The sequence below is a fragment of the Heterodontus francisci genome, chromosome 16, assembly GCF_036365525.1.
Source record: "Heterodontus francisci isolate sHetFra1 chromosome 16, sHetFra1.hap1, whole genome shotgun sequence".
Lineage (NCBI taxonomy): Eukaryota > Metazoa > Chordata > Chondrichthyes > Heterodontiformes > Heterodontidae > Heterodontus > Heterodontus francisci.
Window position 1 is genome coordinate 52,241,951 of NC_090386.1, and position 18,592 is coordinate 52,260,542.

The 18,592-nt window shown below is 44.9% G+C and overlaps 1 protein-coding gene across 12 annotated transcripts in view; it reads left to right on the forward strand.

Moving 5' to 3' along the window:
• ripor3 (RIPOR family member 3) overlaps positions 1 to 18,592 on the forward strand; it is a 240,440-nt gene that overhangs the window by 104,433 nt on the left and 117,415 nt on the right. For all 12 annotated transcript variants that reach the window (XM_068048189.1, XM_068048182.1, XM_068048180.1 and 9 more), the window contains 2 exons: positions 3,191 to 3,343; positions 14,051 to 14,129. In XM_068048189.1, the coding sequence (XP_067904290.1) occupies positions 3,191 to 3,343; positions 14,051 to 14,129 (232 nt within the window). The remainder of the gene's footprint in view (positions 1 to 3,190; positions 3,344 to 14,050; positions 14,130 to 18,592) is intronic.

The window sequence follows — 18,592 nt, forward strand, 5'->3', positions numbered from 1 at the left end:
TCCTCCTCCACAATGCCATACAGCTAACATATCTCTAGTAAATTTAAATAAATGTGGGTGAGACATCATTACTATCCATGTGGGAGAATAATTAACTTGAAAGCTTCCAGACAAAATCGTTGAAATACTGGTGTGATAAATATAACAGCGAAACAACAATCCAACTTATAGAGCTGTTTCGATTCTGAAAACAAGATTATTTACTGTTACTTATTTTCTGAAAGGATATTTTGCAAGGACGCGTGGATTTTTTTTAAAGCAGAATCACGTCAACAGACCAGGAAATCCATGAGGCATTTTTTAAAATAGTTTACTAAAGAAACTGTAAAACCTTAGTGTTGCAGAATTTTTGGAAGTGATGCAAAGAAATGATTCATGTGTGTAATATGCTTTGTAACACTTTAAGTCTGAAATTTCCTTCATGGTGTTCAAAATATGCATATGCTTCCAATCGGATATCAAATCCACAAATTACATTCTGTAAAATGCCAACTGTGAAAAATGATAAACATTAGAGGAATTCAGCACACCAAAAGCAAACCTTATTCAGTCTCCATTCATATGTTTATATATTTGTAAAGTTTCTTGGTGTATTATATTCTATTTGGGGATTCCACCCATTTCCACACTTCAGTGAAGGAAAAAAGACTTGCATTTATATAGCGCCTTTCACGACAACCAGATGTCTCAAAGCACTAATACAAAAACAAAATACTATGAATGGGACTTGACCCCACAACATTTGTGGACCGAGGCAAAAGTGCTACCAACTGGCCATAGCTGACACACTGGGCTGGATTTTATAAGCTCGCTTGGAATCGCGGTAGCTCCTTTAAATAGTTGAGGCGGGCCGCCCGCTCCCCACCCCCCCCACCTCAGATCAGGTCGAGGGGGTGGCCTGTCCGCCCCTGGCAATGGCATCAGCTGCCTGTGCACAGGTGCTGACGTCATTTTTGAAGGGCTTTGTTAGCCCTAATGGCTTATTTAAATATTTAACAATAGAATTAACTAAATTAAGTAAATACATTTCTTTTGCCACTCTCCCACCCCCCCATAACAATTAAATTAATTATTTGCCCTTTCCACCCCCCCCCCCCCCCCAAAACACTTACCTTTGCCATCTAACCTTTCCCTCCCAAACTGCATAAACTTTAAACTACAACCCTTCCCACCATCCCCTACACCCATGATGTTAATCTGTCACGGATCCCAACGTCAAGGGCTCCTTAAAATCCAGCCCACTAAAGGAAAAGGGGAAGATAGATGAAAAAGAAAGGAGAAAATGTAATACAGAAACCAAAATAAATAGCAATATGTGGCAGTGATTACAAGGCAGTAATTTAATTGAGGGAGCCAGATGACATCATACACCACAACAACAAGGGCAGAGTATTTTATAACTGTTATCTGAACCCAAAGGTTAGATTATTGCTTTGGATTACTAGTTCAAGATCACTGTGTGGTATTTAAAAGAAATAAATACGCACAATGGATTATATATTCAGTTAGGGGCTTCTTTCTAGGTGGTCAGCGCAGATGCTAGTCAGTGGATGAGCATTGATAATTGTTCCAGATTCAATTTGCTATTGATTGCTGAGAAATTCTAAGACCAACACACATACTTAATTTAAAACTTGTACAGGAGGAGGCAAAGTTGCTACCATAGTCCACAGTAGGATAGTATCAATAGATTCTTTCTCTGTTAATGTGCTCGCAAAATTCTGCTACTTTTTCCCGTCTGAAGTGATAGGTTCACATCTTGTCTGGCAAGCACAATTCAGGATAAGCAGCACATTCATCATTTTCCACCTTGCCGAAGAACCAACATGTAAAAGTGAGTTGCCCAAGGCTCTTCACCAATTTTTTAGGGCCTGGATGAGACTAATCCTCTCCTCTCCCGGAATGTATCTTTCCATGAGAATAGTGCTGTTTATTAAGAAAGATTGGCTAGACAAGAATGGGGGTCTTGCTATGAGGAAGGAATGGTGGGTGACAAAAAGAACATCAGAGAGAATGAAGAGACACCGGAGCTCTGGCCAGAGTGCAGAGGCAATGGAAAATGGAGGAACAGACCAAACAGAAGGGGCAATAATAATGTAAACTCCACCTCATTTAAACATTTCCCCGATAGATATGGTCACACATTCAAAAACTTTGGTACTGTGATTTTTACCCATGCTGCTTAATTGGGAAAAATTAAAATTAGACAATAGCATCTATCCATTAATTCAAACAGGTTAAACTTGTTGAACACTAGTATGCAGGACATGCTAAACAAAGATAACACTGAGCCCTGCATTATTTCTTTTTCACAAAACGCAAGAGGCGGGATTTTCCCTCCGGGGGCGGGAAATAGAAGTTGGGACCATTTTCAGGTCCCAAACCAGCCCCAGGGGAAAAAGTCATGGCCCCAATTTTCACAGGGGCACCCCTTTAATTGGCCTGGAGAGGTGCTCACCATCCAATTAAGGACAGCGGGTGGGCTCATGAAGCTGGAGGGTCAATCAGAGGTCTTCCAGCTTGAATGGTGCAGCAGGCTGCAATAGAGGGTAAGTAAGGGAGAAGGCGCATCAAAATGAAGGTTCCCTATGTCCAACTTTTTTAAACATAAATTAAAAAATGGATCTTGCAGCCAGGCCACCACTGTTTGGGGGATGGGGGAATCCCCTCTCCAGGGTGCTCTGCAGCTGCTCCTGCAACCAGGCAGGCAGGGAGGGCCTCTAGGCCTACCTGGAGTGCTGGTCCGCTGGTCTGTCAGAGGAAGCTGTCTCCAGGCACTCAACTGGCCCCCGCCACCTCCAGGGTCTTGGAGGCTGACTGGAAAATCCCAGCTGGCCTCCATTAATGGCCTCAATAGGCTATTAATGAGCCGTGTTGGCCACTCACCGCATGCGGACGGGTAGCCTCGCCAAACCCCCATACCGCCTCCACAACATTTCCTCGGAGGCAGAATGGAGCTCTTTTTAGTTCCCGCCTACCTCCATTCCTGGCCCCGGCGGGGGCTTAAAATTCTAAGCAAGGTGATTGGTTTCTGAATGCGGATTATTTTGTTCAACATGGTAACAGAGTTACATGTATTGTTAACATTGCCTTCCATGCACATAATAGTTATGGTATGAAAACTAACAGACATTCAAAGATATTTTGTTCATTCAAAATGAATTAACAGTGCTACAATTTTCTTTTGCAGAGTTTCTTCTGTCAGTCGAAGTTCGCCAAGGTCAAGAATGCCCTCAGTAAAATCAACAAAGAGGCATGCCACTTCACAAAAAAACTCCAGCAGTTTGGAGCCACAGCCTAACCGTGTGGAGAAAATATGCAAGTCATTGCGGAAAGGCCTAAAGTGAGAACCTGTATAAATTGTACTATGACATAAAAGAACCATGTAAAGTACAACTTACTCCATTCAGCATTAGTCATATATCTATGGTGTAGTATTATCTGGTCAAAATAGCCAAAGTGCTAACCTTTTAGGTTAACGATCACTTCAAATGCCATACATGACAACCATTGGTGATTCATGCACACACCAGCATTTTGGGGGTAGTCATTGTGTAAATGTTTGATGACAAAATTCAGCATAGACTGAACCACTTTTGCCCAGTTCTACTCCTCTCTATCCTGTCAATGGTACATCAAACACTAATGGCAACTGTTGCAGCCTCTGCAAAACACATTTGGGAATTCTCCTGAGAACGAGCTCCTGCCTACAGTATATAGAGGCCACATTCTTAGCCATTAAGTCTAGGACAGGCATTGAGAGGGCAAAGGGTCTTGTTCATTGCATTAGTCACCAGAAATGAGTAGGAGTGAGATCAAACAGGCAGAGGCAGGGAGGAATGGATGGTGCTTTAGTGGGGAAGGGAGGAGAATCAAGAAGCAGTGCTTTGGGGTGAAGGATGAAGGAGAGAGGCTGAGAACATTAAAAAGAAAGACCTGCATTTGTATCACGCTTTTCACAACCACCAGACATCTCAAAGCACTTTACAGCCAATGAAGTACTACTTAGTGCTACCTTGAACTGGAGGAGTGGAGGATGAATAGCATGATTAACTGAATTGGAGGGGGAGAAGAGTACAGCTTGAATTGATGAGGAAGAAGGAGTAGAGTGCTAATACAAACTGGGATATGGAAGAAGAAGAGAAGGGTGGGAGTGGGACGGGGTACTGGGTCTTTGTGAACTAGGTGCAGAAAGGGTAGATACCTTTGTAAACTTGGACAATCTGGGGGGAGGTTGGATGTGAGCCATTTACTGTTGAGGTAACATAATGGTCAGATGGTGGGACTGTTAAAAATACAAAAGTCACTGTGATTTTCCTTTTTTAAACTAAATAAAAATAGTAATGGGAATTATAAACTCCTTAAAATTTTTCCAGAATATATCATTTGTAATGGTAAAACTCAAAGTTTCCCTGGAGCATATACCAAGACCTCCTTCGAAATGTATCAATTCAGTGCCTTCAACATTTGGATTTTCCTTTGGCTATCATGTACTTATGTTTCCCCCCATCACCCCCCCCCCCCCCACCCCTTCTCTGATACAAGTGTAGGAATGTTATGTATACCCACGGCTTAAGTTACAAAGCCTGTTTAACTACTTCCTTTCATAGGCCAATGTTTTTAAATGTTGTGTCAGCGTTTAAAAGGAATTTTTAAAACAATGTCAGGCAAACCCCTCACCTGCCAGGACTGAGGCACACATTTTGCCACATGAACATTAAAACTTAAAATTGCAAGCCCCTGACTGCAAGAACATTTGTATAGTACTAGCTGTGTTGGAACAATGGGAACCCAGTCGTTGCTTCCCCAATACACAGAAGAAGTGGTCAGACCAGGTAAATAGAGTGGGCAAGAAGGCATACGGCATGCTTTCCTTCATCGGACGGGGTATTGAGTACAAGAGTTGGCTGGTCATGTTACAGTTGTATAGGACTTTGGTTCGGCCACATTTGGAATACTGCGTGCAGTTCTGGTCGCCACATTACCAAAAGGATGTGGATGCTTTGGAGAGGGTGCAGAGGAGGTTCACCAGGATGTTGCCTGGTATGGAGGGCGCTAGCTATGAAGAGAGGTTGAGTAGATTAGGATTATTTTCATTAGAAAGACGGAGGTTGAGGGGGGACCTGATTGAGGTGTACAAAATCATGAGAGGTATAGACAGGGTGGATAGCAAGAAGCTTTTTCCCAGAGTGGGGGATTCAATTACAAGGGGACACGAGTTCAAAGTGAAAGGGGAAAAGTTTAGGGGGGATATGCGTGGAAAGTTCTTTACGCAGAGGGTGGTGGGTGCATGGAACGCATTACCAGCGGAGGTGGTAGACGCGGGCACGATAGCGTCTTTTAAGATGTATCTAGACAGATACATGAATGGGCAGGACGTAAAGAGATACAGACCCTTAGAAAATAGGCGACAGGTTTAGATAGAGGATTTGGATCGGCGTAGGCTTGGAGGGCCGAAGGGCCTGTTCCTGTGCTGTAATTTTCTATGTTCTTTGTTCTTTGAGAGAAAAGTTTCCTACGTGAACAAGGTTTTAAGAAGACTACTGGGCCCCACTGAAAAGCAAGACTACTTACAAAAGGACTACAGTGAGCTCGAAGCACCATAACAAGTTATTGCCTCAAACCCCTCTCTACTATATTTTCCTCTTTTTCTGTTCCTATCTCCGTGCATATCGCATGTGCATGCTAACGTGGGCGCATTGTATATCCGTAGGCTTGAACCGTATTAGAGTTTAAATTTTAATAAAATTTCATCTTTCTTCTTTAAACTTCAGAAAACCGGTGTGAATTTGTTTCTTTGTTTTACAATTGGAAAACTGTGAACAAAGATTCACAAAAAAGGGAGCTCAAAACACAGTGTGTTTAAAATTAAACCCTGTTACAATAAGACCAGGTGAAGATAGTAACAGACCCCTAGACACATTTCTCACCTGGTTGTAACAGAAATTGGGTGGTAGTTTCTGGATTGTTACCCACAGATGAACAAGTGAAATTGGAAGTGGGAAGCCAAATTGTTCCCAATCAAAAAGAGCAAATCAATACAGGTTTTCATGTGGTTGTGTGTGATTGAATACTAACATGTCTGCAACTGAAGCGAGTAGCTCTCCAAGCCAGGGTGAAGTAACTTGGGATAAATTAAAAGCACTGTTTATGGAGGAGTTGAGAAAAATGGCTGAGTAGTGTGGGATCACTGTACGTGGCAAGGCTAGGAAGTCTGAACTCCTAAGGCTAGTGGTCAACCATTTTCCCCTTGAACCTGAAGAAGCAGAAGCAGTGTTAGAAACAGAATCCAGAAGGGTATTGTGAGCAAAGTTACAATTGGAACAAAGGAAACTTGAATTTGAGGAAAGGGAAAAAGAGAGAGAGAGGCAGGAGAGGGAGAAAGAGAGGGCCTTCCAAAAGGAATGTGAAGAAAATTAAAGGTAGGAGAGAGAAAGAATATTCCAGAAGGAATGCGAAGAATGGGAGTTAAGGCGGCTTGAGTTAGCTAGGGGGTGACAGAGTAACCCTAGTGAAAGCATGGCTAATATGGAGGAGCACAATTCAGGACTGAGTACAAGATTGCGAAAACTCGCCCAACTAATTCCAAAATTCAATGAGGAAGATGTGGAAGATGTCATTTGAAGACATAGAATCAGTCTGGGTAGAAATAAGAAATAGCAAGGGAAAGAAGTCCCTGGAGGGAGTAATCTATAGGTCCCCAAACAGTAGTTCCACGTTTAAACCAGGAAATACTGGGGACTCGTAAGAAAGGTACAGCAATCATTATGGGTGATTTTAATATGCATATAGACTGGATTAATCAAATTGGCAAGGGTAGCCTCGAGGGAGAGTTCATTGAATGTATTAGAGATTGTTTTTTGGAGCAATATGTTGTGGAACCAACCAGGGAGCAGGCTATTCTAGATTTGGTATTATGTAATGAGGTGAGATTAATTAATGATCTCATAGTTAAGGATCCTCTAGGGAAGAGTGATCATAGCATGCTAGAATTTCAAATTTAGTTTGAAGGCAAGAAACTGGAGTTCCACACTAGCGTTCTGGAGTTAAACAAAAGTAATTACATAGGCACGAGGACAGATATGGCCCTAGTGGACTGGGCAGGAAGACTAAAAGGTAGGACAGTTGATGAACAGTGGCAGATGTTTAAGGAGATATTCAATTCCTCCCCACTAAAATATATTCCAGAGAGGAAGAAAGATTGTAAGAAGGGGAAAAAACATCCATGGCTAAGCAATGAAGTTAAAGGTAACAAAAAGACATAAAACTAAGGCATACCATATTGCAAAGGCCAGTGGCAGGCTGGAAGATTGGGAAACGTTTCTCGATCAACAAAGGGTTACTAAAACAGTAATAAAAAGAGCAAAGGTAAATTATGAAAGAAAACTAGCGCAAAATATAAAAACGGATAGCAAAAGCCTCTATAAGTATATAAAAGGGAAGAGAGTGGCGAAAGTGAATGTTGGTCCCTTGGAGGATATGACTGGGGAGTTAATAGTGGGGAACACAGAAATGGCAGAAATACTAAATCAGTATTTTGTCTCAGTTTCCACGGTGGAGGACACTCATACCATCCCAAGAGTAACAGGTAATGCAGAGGTTATAGAAAGGGAGGAGCTTAGAACAATCATCATCACTAGGGAAAAAGTACTGAGCAAACTATTGGGATTGAAGGCAGACAAGTCCCCAGGGCCTGATGGCCTACATCCTAGGATCTTAAAGGAAGTGGCAGCGGAGATAGTGGATCCATTGCTTATAATATTCCAAAAGTCCCTGGATGCGGGAATGGTTCCAGTAGATTGGAAAAATGCTAATATAATGCCCTTATTCAAAAAGGGAGGGAGGCAGAAAGTAGGAAACTGTAGACCAGTTTAACTTCTGCCGTTGGGAAATTGTTAGAATCCATTATTAAGGAAGTAATAACAGGACATTTAGAAAGTCAAAACACAATCCATCAGAGTCAGCATGGTTTTATGAAGGGTAAATCGGGTTTGACTAATTTGCTCGAGTTCTTCGAAGGTGTAACAAGTAAAGTGGATAATGGGGTGCCGCACAAAAGGTTAATACACAAGGTAAGATCACATGTGGTTAGGGACACTTTATTAGCTTGAATAGAGGATTGGCTGACCAACAGAAAACAGAGAGTCAGGATAAATAGGTCCTTTTCTGGTTGGCAAGATGTAACTAGTGGGGAGCCACAGGGTTTGGTCCTCGGGCCCCAACTATCTACAATCTATATTAATGACTTGGATGCAGGGATAGAAGGTACTGTAGCCAAATTTGCAGATGACACTAAAATAGGTGGGATAGTAAATTGCAATAAAGAAATAAGAAATTTACAAATGGATATGGATAGGTTAGGTGAATGGGCCAAAATTTGGCAGATGGAGTTTAACGTGGATAAGTATGAGGTTATCCATTTTGGTTGGAAGATTAGAAAGGCAAATTATTATCTAAATGGAGAGAAACTTCAGAGTGCTTTGGTGCAGAGGGATCTGGGTGTCCTCGTGCATGAATCGCAGAAAACTAGTATGCAGGTGCAGCAGGTAATAAGGAAGGAAAATGGAATTTTGGCATTTATTGCTAAAGGAATAGAGTATAAAAGTAGGGAAGTGTTGCTGCAGCTGTACAAGGCATTAGTGAGACCGCACCTGGAGTATTGCGTACAGTTTTGGTTCCCTTACTTGAGGAGGGATGTAGTTGCATTGGAGGCAGTTCAGAGGAGGTTTACTCGATTGATTCCAGAGTTGAGGGGCTTGTTTTATGAAGAGGGATTGAGCAATTTAGGCCTTTACTGTTTAGAGTTTAGAAGATTGAGAGGAGATCTAATTGAGGTATATAAGATGATTAAGGGGATTGACAAAGTAGACGTAGAGAGGATGTTTCCACTGGTGGGGCAATCTAGAATGAGAGGTCATAGTTTTAGGATAAGGGGTAGCAGACTTAAAACAGAGATGAGGAGAAATTACTTCTCTCAAAGGGTCGTGAATCTGTGGAATTCACTACCCCAGAGTCCGGTGGATGCCGGGACATTGAGTAAATTTAAGGAGGAGATAGACAGATTTTTAATTAGTAATGGGTTGAAGGGTTATGGAGAATGGGCAGGAACGTGGACGTGAGGCCAAGATGAGATCAGCCATGATCGTATTGAATGGCGGAACAGGCTCAAGGGGCTGAATTGCCTACTCCTGCTCCTAGTTCTTATGTTCTTATGTTTGATAAACTGGCAAGGCAGCTAAAATGGCTAGCTGAGACCTGGTCTCTCATATTGCAAAGCAAACTAACTGGAAAAGCCCATGAGGTTTATTCCTTGTTGCCAGATGAGCATTCACCCAATTATGACCTGAACAAAAGTGCTATCCTCGGGGCATATGAATTAGTACCCGAAGACTATCACCAAAAGTTTAGAACCCTCAAAAAGCAAGCTAATTAATCTTATCTGGAGTTTGAAAGAAGAAAGCAGCTGGCTTTTGACCAGTGGCTTGGGGCTTTAAAAAATAATTCTGTTAGAGGAATTTAAAAACTCTCTCCCATTCTCAATAAAAACCCATGTAGAGGAGAAGCGGGTTCAAGGAGTCCAGCAAGCGGCCGTTCTGGCCGATGAGTTTGCTTTAATTTATAAGTTGGTTTCCCGGGGAGAACCTTTCCTGATAACCCCCACAAATCCAAAAAGGACAAAGGGTGGGAAGGTGATAGACACCCAGGCAGTCCTGGAAGAGAAAGGAAAGCAGGAGACACAGGGGGTCCCTCCTCCAGCCAAAAAAGAAGGTGCTATGAGCAAGAGTGAGATCCGGAGACATGTGTGCTTCCATTGTAATAAAGCAGGCCATTTAAAAGCTGACTGCTGGAAATGAAATGGGAAACCGGTAGGGTTAGTTAGGACACACCCGCTCAGTGAAGACGAGGGCCTGATGGAAATCATGAAACGGGCTGTGGCTTTTACTGCAGTAAGGGTGCAACCCAGGAAGCTTACAACGGCCGGTACAGGAAAAGTTAATAGGATTCCTGAAGGTTATCAGGGTTTTGTATTTGAAGGGAAAGTAACCCCATATCCCTCAAGTGGGGCAAGCAAGCCCATAGTGATTCTCAGGGACACAGGGGCCACCAGATCCCTTTTACTGGGAAAAGGCCTGACCTTCCCCTCAGAGAGTGCAGTGGACACCAAAATGGTGGTGAATGGTATTGGAGGGCAGTATGTGTCTGTCCCCGTACACTGGGTGCATCTGGAGTGCGACCTAATTTCGGGACCGGTGACCATAGGGATTGTCAATAGTTTGCCTGTGGACTGGGTTGACCTGCTCCTAGGTAATGATCTTGCAGGGGTGAAGGTGGTAGCCTCCCCAGTAGTGAAAGAAAGACCGCAGGAGGTCAAAGAGACAGGGCAGTGGCAGGAGACGGTCCCCTGCAGGGTCCCTGAATGTGTAGTGGATCAGGCCCTGATCAACCCAGCTCCCCCAGAGGAGACTGCATTGGCACTGCAGGCAGACAACCATGAGGTCTGCCTGTCTGAGACTTTCTTTGGAAAGTTAGGAGATCCAGGGAATGAATTACATGGATTTTTCCTCATTGAGGTCCAGTGAGCCGACCCTGTACTGCAAGAGTTAGCACAGTCTGAAAGTGAAGCAGTGGGAGTCCCTGAGTGCTACTATTTCAAGAATGAGGTACTGATGAGGAAATGGAGTTCTCCTCACAGACCTGGGGGTAAGGAGTGGACAGTAGTTCACCAGTTAGAGGTGCCACAGATGTACCAGGGCGAAATATTAAGAAGGGCCCACGAGACTACAGTGGCTGTACATGCCAGTATACGAAAGACCAGAGCCTGCATAAGACAGCAGTTGGACTGGCCAAAACTCCACAAAGATGTGTTGGAGTATTGCAGGAATTGCCACATGTGCCAGGTTGAGGAGAAACCCCAACCTACAGTGAAACCTGCACCCTTAAGTCCTGTACCAGTGTTAGAAGGACCCTCCAGCAGAGGGCTGGTGAACTATAAGGGACCCCTGCCGAGAATAAAGAGACAGGCAGGCACATGTCTGGCAAAGGTTTAGAAGAGAAGGGGAAAAAGTGACCAAGAGGGCAGGTTAAAGGAAGTCTACGAAGAATCCCGGCTGAAAACCTCTACTGTCTGGTCAACCAACCTCGAAAAATGTGAAAAGTTAGACCCTACATCCTCCAATGTGAATGCGGACTCCAGAAGCACCCCACCAGAGTTGCTAACAGCATTTACAGGAACCTGCAGAGACAAAGAGAGACCTCTAGTGGGGCAGAGAAACCATGAGGGTGATGCCTCACCTAGTCGAAGTGTCACAGGAGAATGTGGTTATGTCTGCACAAATACCTGCAGGTAGGAGTGTCCAAGAGAACAAAGGGGAGAGTAACAGAAATTCCTTCCCCACAGTCAGAGGAAAAGGGAACCACCCATCCCCTGAAGCCAAAGGTCTTTGCATGAATCAGGGAGTTCAGGATCGACCCGCTCCCCCCACAAACTCTCCTGAGGAAAAAGAGAGAAAATTAAAGCAGCCCTGGCATCCAGAGAAGACCATTTTTAATGGGCTTTAAGATTGGTGAATGAATGGAAATTAATGAGAGAAATGCATGGTTTTTCTTCCTGTATCTTATATTTCTCTCAAATTCTAATTAAATGTGCTATTTTTCTTCAAATTGCATTTCATTCCCCTGGGTGTGGAGGTGTCAGGCAAACCCCTCACCTGCCAAGACTGAGGCACATATTATTTCGCTACATGAACATTAAAACTTAAAATTGCAAGCCCCTGATTGGAAGAACGTTTGTATAGTACTAGCGGTGTTGGAACAATGGGGACCCAGTCGTTGTTTCCCCAATACACAGAAGAAGTGGTCAGACCAGTTTTAGTCACATGACTAACTGGCTGTTGCAGAGAATTTGAACTTCCAACAAAGGATTTTGAACTCAGACAAAGCCGTGTGCTCATGGAGTAAAGACCTCTCCTGGAACTGAAGCAAGAAGACCTCTCTCCTGCCTGCTTCCATCTCCTTCCCACGGAACTGAATCTTCTGAAAACACGTGAAACTCAAAGAGAGAAAAGTTTCCTATGTGAACAAGGTTTTAAGAAAACTACTGGGCCCCAATGAAAAGCAAGACTACTTACAAAAGGACTACAGTGAGCTCGAAGCACTGTAAAAAGATATTGCCTCAAAACCCTCTCAACTGTATTTTCCTCTTCTCCTTCCTGTTCCTTTCTGCATGTGTATATCGTTTGTGCATGCTAACGTGGGCGCATCATATGTCCGTAGGTTTGAACTATATTAGAGTTTAAGTTTTAAGGTTTAATAAAATTTCATCTTTCTTCTTTAAACCTCAGAAAGCCGGTGTGAATTGGTTTCTTTGTCTTATAATTGGAAAACTGCGAACAAAGATTCACAAAAAAGGGAGCTCAAAACACAGTGTGTTTAAAATTAAACCCTACTACAATAAGACCAGGTGAAGTTAGTAACAGGCCCCTAGACACATTTCTCATCTGGTCATAACAACAGGACTTGCATTATATAATACTATTTACTTTTCCAAAACATTTTGCAGCCAATTAAGTGCTTTTGAAGTATAGTCCCTACTGTAATGTAGGAAATACACAGCCAATTTGCCTAGAGCAAGGTCCCACAAAGAGCAATGTGATAATGACCAGATCATCTGTTCTGGTGATGTTCATTGAGGGATAAATAATGGCCAATGGAAAGCTTCCCTGCTCTCCTTTGAAATAATGGATCTTTTGCATCCACCTGAGAAGGCAGATGGGGCCTCGGTTTAACATATTGACTGAAAAACTGGACCTTTGCAAGTGGAGCAGTCCCTCAGTACTGCACTGAAATAATGGCATAGATTTTGGCCGGAATTTTATGCCCCCACAGCAGTAGGCTGGAGGTGGGGGGTTGGTGGGGGGGGTGGGGGTGCGGGTGGGGTGTGTAAAATTGAGTGGGAGGCTGGGGTGGGGGGGTGGGGGGTGGTGGCGGTGCCATTCCAATCGCCTTCCCGCCTTGGGTACAATTTTATGAGTGGCGAGGAAGGTGAGAAACGGCCCGCCCGCTCCAGGCCAATTGAGGTCCTTAAGTGGCCAATTAATTGCCACTTAAGGGCCTTCTCCCACCGTTGCTGGCATTTTATCAGTGGCATGTGGGCACTCCGCCATGTGGAGATACTGCCAGGTAAACCCTGGCAGCCCTGCGGGTGTGGTGGGGGCTCTCCCACATCACAAGCCGCCTCCACTGGAGCACCTCCCCCCACTCTTGACCGACCACACCAGCTCCCCCCACCGCCTTACCGGAGCCCCGCCGATTATCCCCGGCTAGGTCCCATACCTTAATTCCGAGGCCTCCTCCATTGCTGCTGCTCTCTCTGGGTGCAGTCCCAGGAGTGGCTATCGCTCCCAGTGGTGTTGCTGGGGCTGAAGAACTGCCAGCCTGCTGAGAGGCCAGCAGCTCTTGGAGGCGGGACTTCTTGCCTCAGAGGGGTGGAATTCCCTCCCGAGGCCATTTAAGGGCCTGGGCCACGTAAAATCACTTCTTTGTTTCCAGGCCTGGCAGAGGCAGGCCTGCCCCAACTGGCTGGGCCAGTAGGCGGGGCCTGTGCCCCAACATAAAATTCTGGCCTTTGTTTCTGGAGCAGGAATTGAATTCACAACCTTTTGACTCAAAAGTGTGAGTACCAACTGAGCCACAGCTGACACTGCCCATTTAACCAGGTAGATACTCCTCCAGAGATCAGATGGGTATTACAGTAGCAGATGAACCACAATTAAAATGGTGATTGAACTCCAAACATGTGGCCTAAGCCTTTTGATACACAGCCTTAATAAACTTTAGTTTGCCCCAGTGCAAATTCAGCCATCCACTCCTGATGTGGCATTTGAGTGGGGGCAGATCACAGCTGTTACAGGAATCGAACTTCTCTGGAAACTGCCCATGTGGCAATGACCTCCCTCTAATACAGAGAACAGACCTGTGAGGCAGAAGCAAAGTGCGTTCTTAGGAAAGCACTATATTTTTTTAGATTAATGATGACTTTATTTTATTGCAGTGACTATATTGAAACTCATCAAAATGAATTGGATTTGCTAACCATGCAACAGAAAGACATGAAAAGAAACTCCAGACTGGTATGTACAAAAATAACAAAATTGTGTTCATTTAATGTGGCTTTCGAGTTAGGCAGGCAGCCTATGGTTGCAATTTTCCACCATTTCTGGTTATCTGCTTTTTAAACTCTTGGTGGAATTTCAGAAAATTAATAGCTCTAGAGCAGCATAAACTATGGAGGGACTTTTAAACTCTACCCCGCAGTGGATTTGGAGGCGGGAGAGCATAAAATCGGGTGGGAAGGTGGCGGGGAGGGCCCACCTCCACCAAAATTTAGTCTGGGGCGGGAAGGCCTATGAACGGCCTTCCTGCCCTACTGCCAATTGAGTCCCTAACTGGATAATTAACCCCAATTAAGGGCCTCATCCCGCCGCTGCCACAATTCGCCATTGGCAGGCAGCCCTGTCTCCTCACAGGAAGCATGGCACGGAAAACCGTGCGGGCTGCTTCCCAGCATTGGAAAGAGGACGCCTGCTGAGAGCCTACACGCCTACTCCCCCCATGACCGCCACCCCGCGAGACCCCTCCCGCCCTGACCTACCTGTGGTTTGGGTCCAGCGCCGCTCCTGGGCCTCCAATAGGTGCTCCTCCAGCAGCCATTGCTTCCGCGGTGGTGCAGCTCAGTGGAAGAGCTGCTGGCCTCTGATTTGCTGGCAGTTCTCCAAGGTCGGGAGTTCCGACATTGGGGACCTCAATCCTGTGGAAGGCCCACCACTGTCCACTTAAGTGCCTGATTGGCACTAGTTTCGGCTGGCCTTCCAGAGAAGAGGTGACACGGGGATCTCGGTGTTGCTGTTTTCGGATGTCGAGACCCCCCATCGCCAGCATAAAATCCCGGCCTATGTGTCACATTCCAACTTCATTTCTGGGATGTGGGTGTCACTGGCAAGTCCAGCATTTATTACCCATCCTAATTGATCTAAACTAGGGGTGTCCAACCTTTTCGCTTGGGGAGCCACATTACAATTTTTGTCCTACACAGGGTGAGAACACGTCAGAAAAATAAAGACATTAAAAATTTATCAAAACAACAACAAACGTGCATTTAGTGAAGAAGCTTTAAATGAGAAGATTAATTTATTGACTTACTTTCTCGTCACTATGTTGAATACTGATTTAGTGACATACCTGGCATTGTTTTTGGTTGCATACGTACTCAATGTAGCGATGCGGAGTATTCCAGATAGATGTCCATCTGTCAGAAGTGATCTTGATCTCTTTTTCTGCCCTCTCTCTCCCTCCCTCTCTGCATCTGTCTCTCTCCCCTCTCTCCCTGTCTCTGACTCTCCCCCACTCTCTGTCTGTCTTGTCCTCTCCGCTCTATCTCTCTCTGTCTCTCCCTCTCTCCCTATCTGTCTCTCCCTCTCTGTCTCTCCCTCTTCCCTCTCTCTCTGTCTCTCCCTCTCTCCTCTTTCTGTCATCCCTCTCACCCCTCTCCCTACTCTTCCTCTCCCCCTCTCTGTCTCCCCCCTCTCCCCCTCGCTCTGTCGTCCCTCTCCCCCCTCTCCCTAATCTCCCTCTCCCCCTCTCTTTCTGTCTCTCCCTCTCTCCCTCTCTGTCTCTCTCACTCACTGCTCTCTTGTCTCGCTCCCCGCTTTCCGCTCCCCCCACTCTGCCTGCTCCCGTCTGTGCACTCAACATAAATGTGGATAATAGAGACAGGCTGTGAATGCCACCTCTCTACTAGGCGCAGCCATATTGTGTGGGAGTAGGGTCCTAACAAACTTATAGCTTCTAGCCGAAGTGTCTGACATTCCAGCAGCTTATATCCACGGCCAGATGGAAACTTTTGGAGGGCCAGATTCTGGCCCGTGGGCCATATGTTGAATAACCATGCACTAAACTAAGTCATTTGCTAGGCCCCTTCAGAGGGTGGTTAAGAGTACAAAGTTAAAATCAGTGCATTATGATCGTGGAGTACCACAATGGGGGAGTTATTAATACAGGTCAGATTGTCAATTGGTAGTACAGAACTTGAGTATTACTGAAAATAGAGACATGTGGTTGAAGCTTTTCATCTTGCACTCATCAGGACAATCTGAAAGAATGCCAATGTAAGGGAAAACAACAACTTTATACCGTATGGGAAGAGAGTGCTAATTGGTTGGCAAGTGAACTCTGATTGGTAGAGGCGTTGCCATGGAGAATGCATTGACCCTTGGGGAACTCCACTACAAACCTTCCTCCAGTCTGAAAAACATCCATTAACCACTATCATCTGTTTCCTGTCACTCAGCCAATTTCGTAACCATGTTGCAACTGTCCCTTTTATTCCATGAGCTATAGCTTTGCTCACAAGTTTGTTGTGTGGCACTTTATCAAATGATTTTTGGAAGTCCATGTACACCCCATTAACAGAATTACCCTGATGAACCTTCTCTGTTACCTTATCAAACAACTCCAGCAAGTTAATTAAACACGATGTCCCCTTCACAAATCCATGCTGGCTTTCCTTAATTAACCAGCATTTGCCCAAGTGACAATTAATTTTGTCTAAAATTATCATTTCTAGAAGCTTCCCCACCACCAAGGTTAAACTGACTGGCCTGTAGTTGCTGAACTTATCTTTATACCCTTTTTTGAACAAGGGTGTAACATTTGCAATTCTCCAGTCCTCTGGTACGACCCTGAAAGACTGGAAAATTATAGCCAGTGACTCTGAAATTTCCACTCTCACTTCCCTTCATATTCTTGGATGCATTTCATCCAGTCCTGGTGCCTTATCAACTTTAAATACAGCTAGTCTATCCAATACCTCCTCATCGTCAATTTTAAACCCTTCAAGTGTCTGAATTGCCTCCTTTTTCACTATGGCCTGCGCAGCGTCTTCTTCCTTGGCAAAGACAGATGCAAAGTATTCATTTAATATCTTAGCCATGTCCCCTGCCTCCATGCATAAATCCCCATTTTGGTCCCTAATCGGCCCCACTCCTCCATTTGCCACCCTTTTGCCATTAATATGCCTATAGAAGACTTCTGGATTCCCTTTTGTATTATCTGCCTGTCTCTTTTCATACTCTTTCTTTGCTTCTCTTATTTGCTTTTTCACTTCCTCTCTGAACCTTCTCTATTCAGCCTGGTTCTCGGTTGTATTATCCACCTGACATCTGTCATAAGCACACTTTTTCTTCTTCATCACAATCTTTGTCTCATCATCCTGGGAACTCTGGATTTGTTCTACCTTTTCCCTTCGTGTGAATATACCTTGACTGTGCCCAAACTATCTCTTCTTTAAAGGCAGCCCATTATTCAATTACCGTTTTGCCTGCCAGCCTTTGATTCTAATTTCTCTGGGCCACACCCATTCTTACCCCATTGAAGTTGGCTTTCCCTCAGTTAATTATTCTTACTCTGCATTGTTCCCTGTCCTTTTCCACAGCCAACCTAAGCCTTATGATACAATGATTACTGTCCCCTAATTGTTCCCCTACGGATACTTGATCCACTTGGCTCACCTCACTCCCAAGAACCAGGTCCAGCAGTGCCTCCTTTCTCATTGGACTGGAAACATACTGCTGTAGAAAATTCCCCTAAACACAATCTAGGAACTCTTGCCCCTCTCTGCCCTTTACACTACTGCTGTACCAGTTGATATTCAGATAATTAAAGTCTCCTATTATAACCACTCTATAATTCATGCACCTTTGTAATTTCCTTGCACATTTGTCCCAGTACATCAGGGTTGTCCAACATACGGCCACGGGCCATGATCTGGCCTGTGGATGCATTTCAGATAAGAAATTTCCCATTGTCGTCTTATTTCAGACCAGCTTTTAAAAAAATCGCAAGCCAGTTTCGCAGCTGACAGGTGCTGACATCGGGAACAACAGTTTCCCAACTTCAGACGGATTTAGAGTTTTCCGGCAGGTTCCGGTTATTTTTTAGAAGCCCACCGGAAAACCCTGAATCTGTCCGACGTTGGGAAACTGTTGTTCCCAATGTCAGCACCTGTCAGCTGTGAAACTGGCTTGTGATTTTTTTTTTTAATTGACCAAGCACAAAGCTCCCTGCAACTGTCAGAGAGAGAAGGGGGAACAGAGAGAGAGAGCGGGGCATAGAGTGGGGAACAGAGAGGAGGGGAGCGAGAGAGGGGGTGCAGAGATAGAGGCCAGAGAGAGAGAGCGGGAAACAGAGAGGGGGGGACAGAGAGAGGGGGAACAGAGAGAGGGGGCGGGGGGGGGGGGGGGGACAGAGAGGGAGAGGGCAGAGAGAGAAAGGGGGAAGACAGAGAGGGGGGAACAACACAGAGGGTGGGGGAAGAACAAAGACAGGGATGAACACAGAGAGGATGTACAGGGGAGAGAGACAGAGAGAGAGCGGGGGGAACAGAGAGAGAGAGGCAGAGAGAGAGGGATGGCAGAGAGAGAGAGAGGGCAGAGAGAGTGAGGGGGCAGAGAGAGAGTGGGGACAGAGTGAGAAAGGGGGGATAGAGAGAGAAAGGGAGGAACGGAGAGAATGAGGGGACACAGAGAGCGAGGATGGC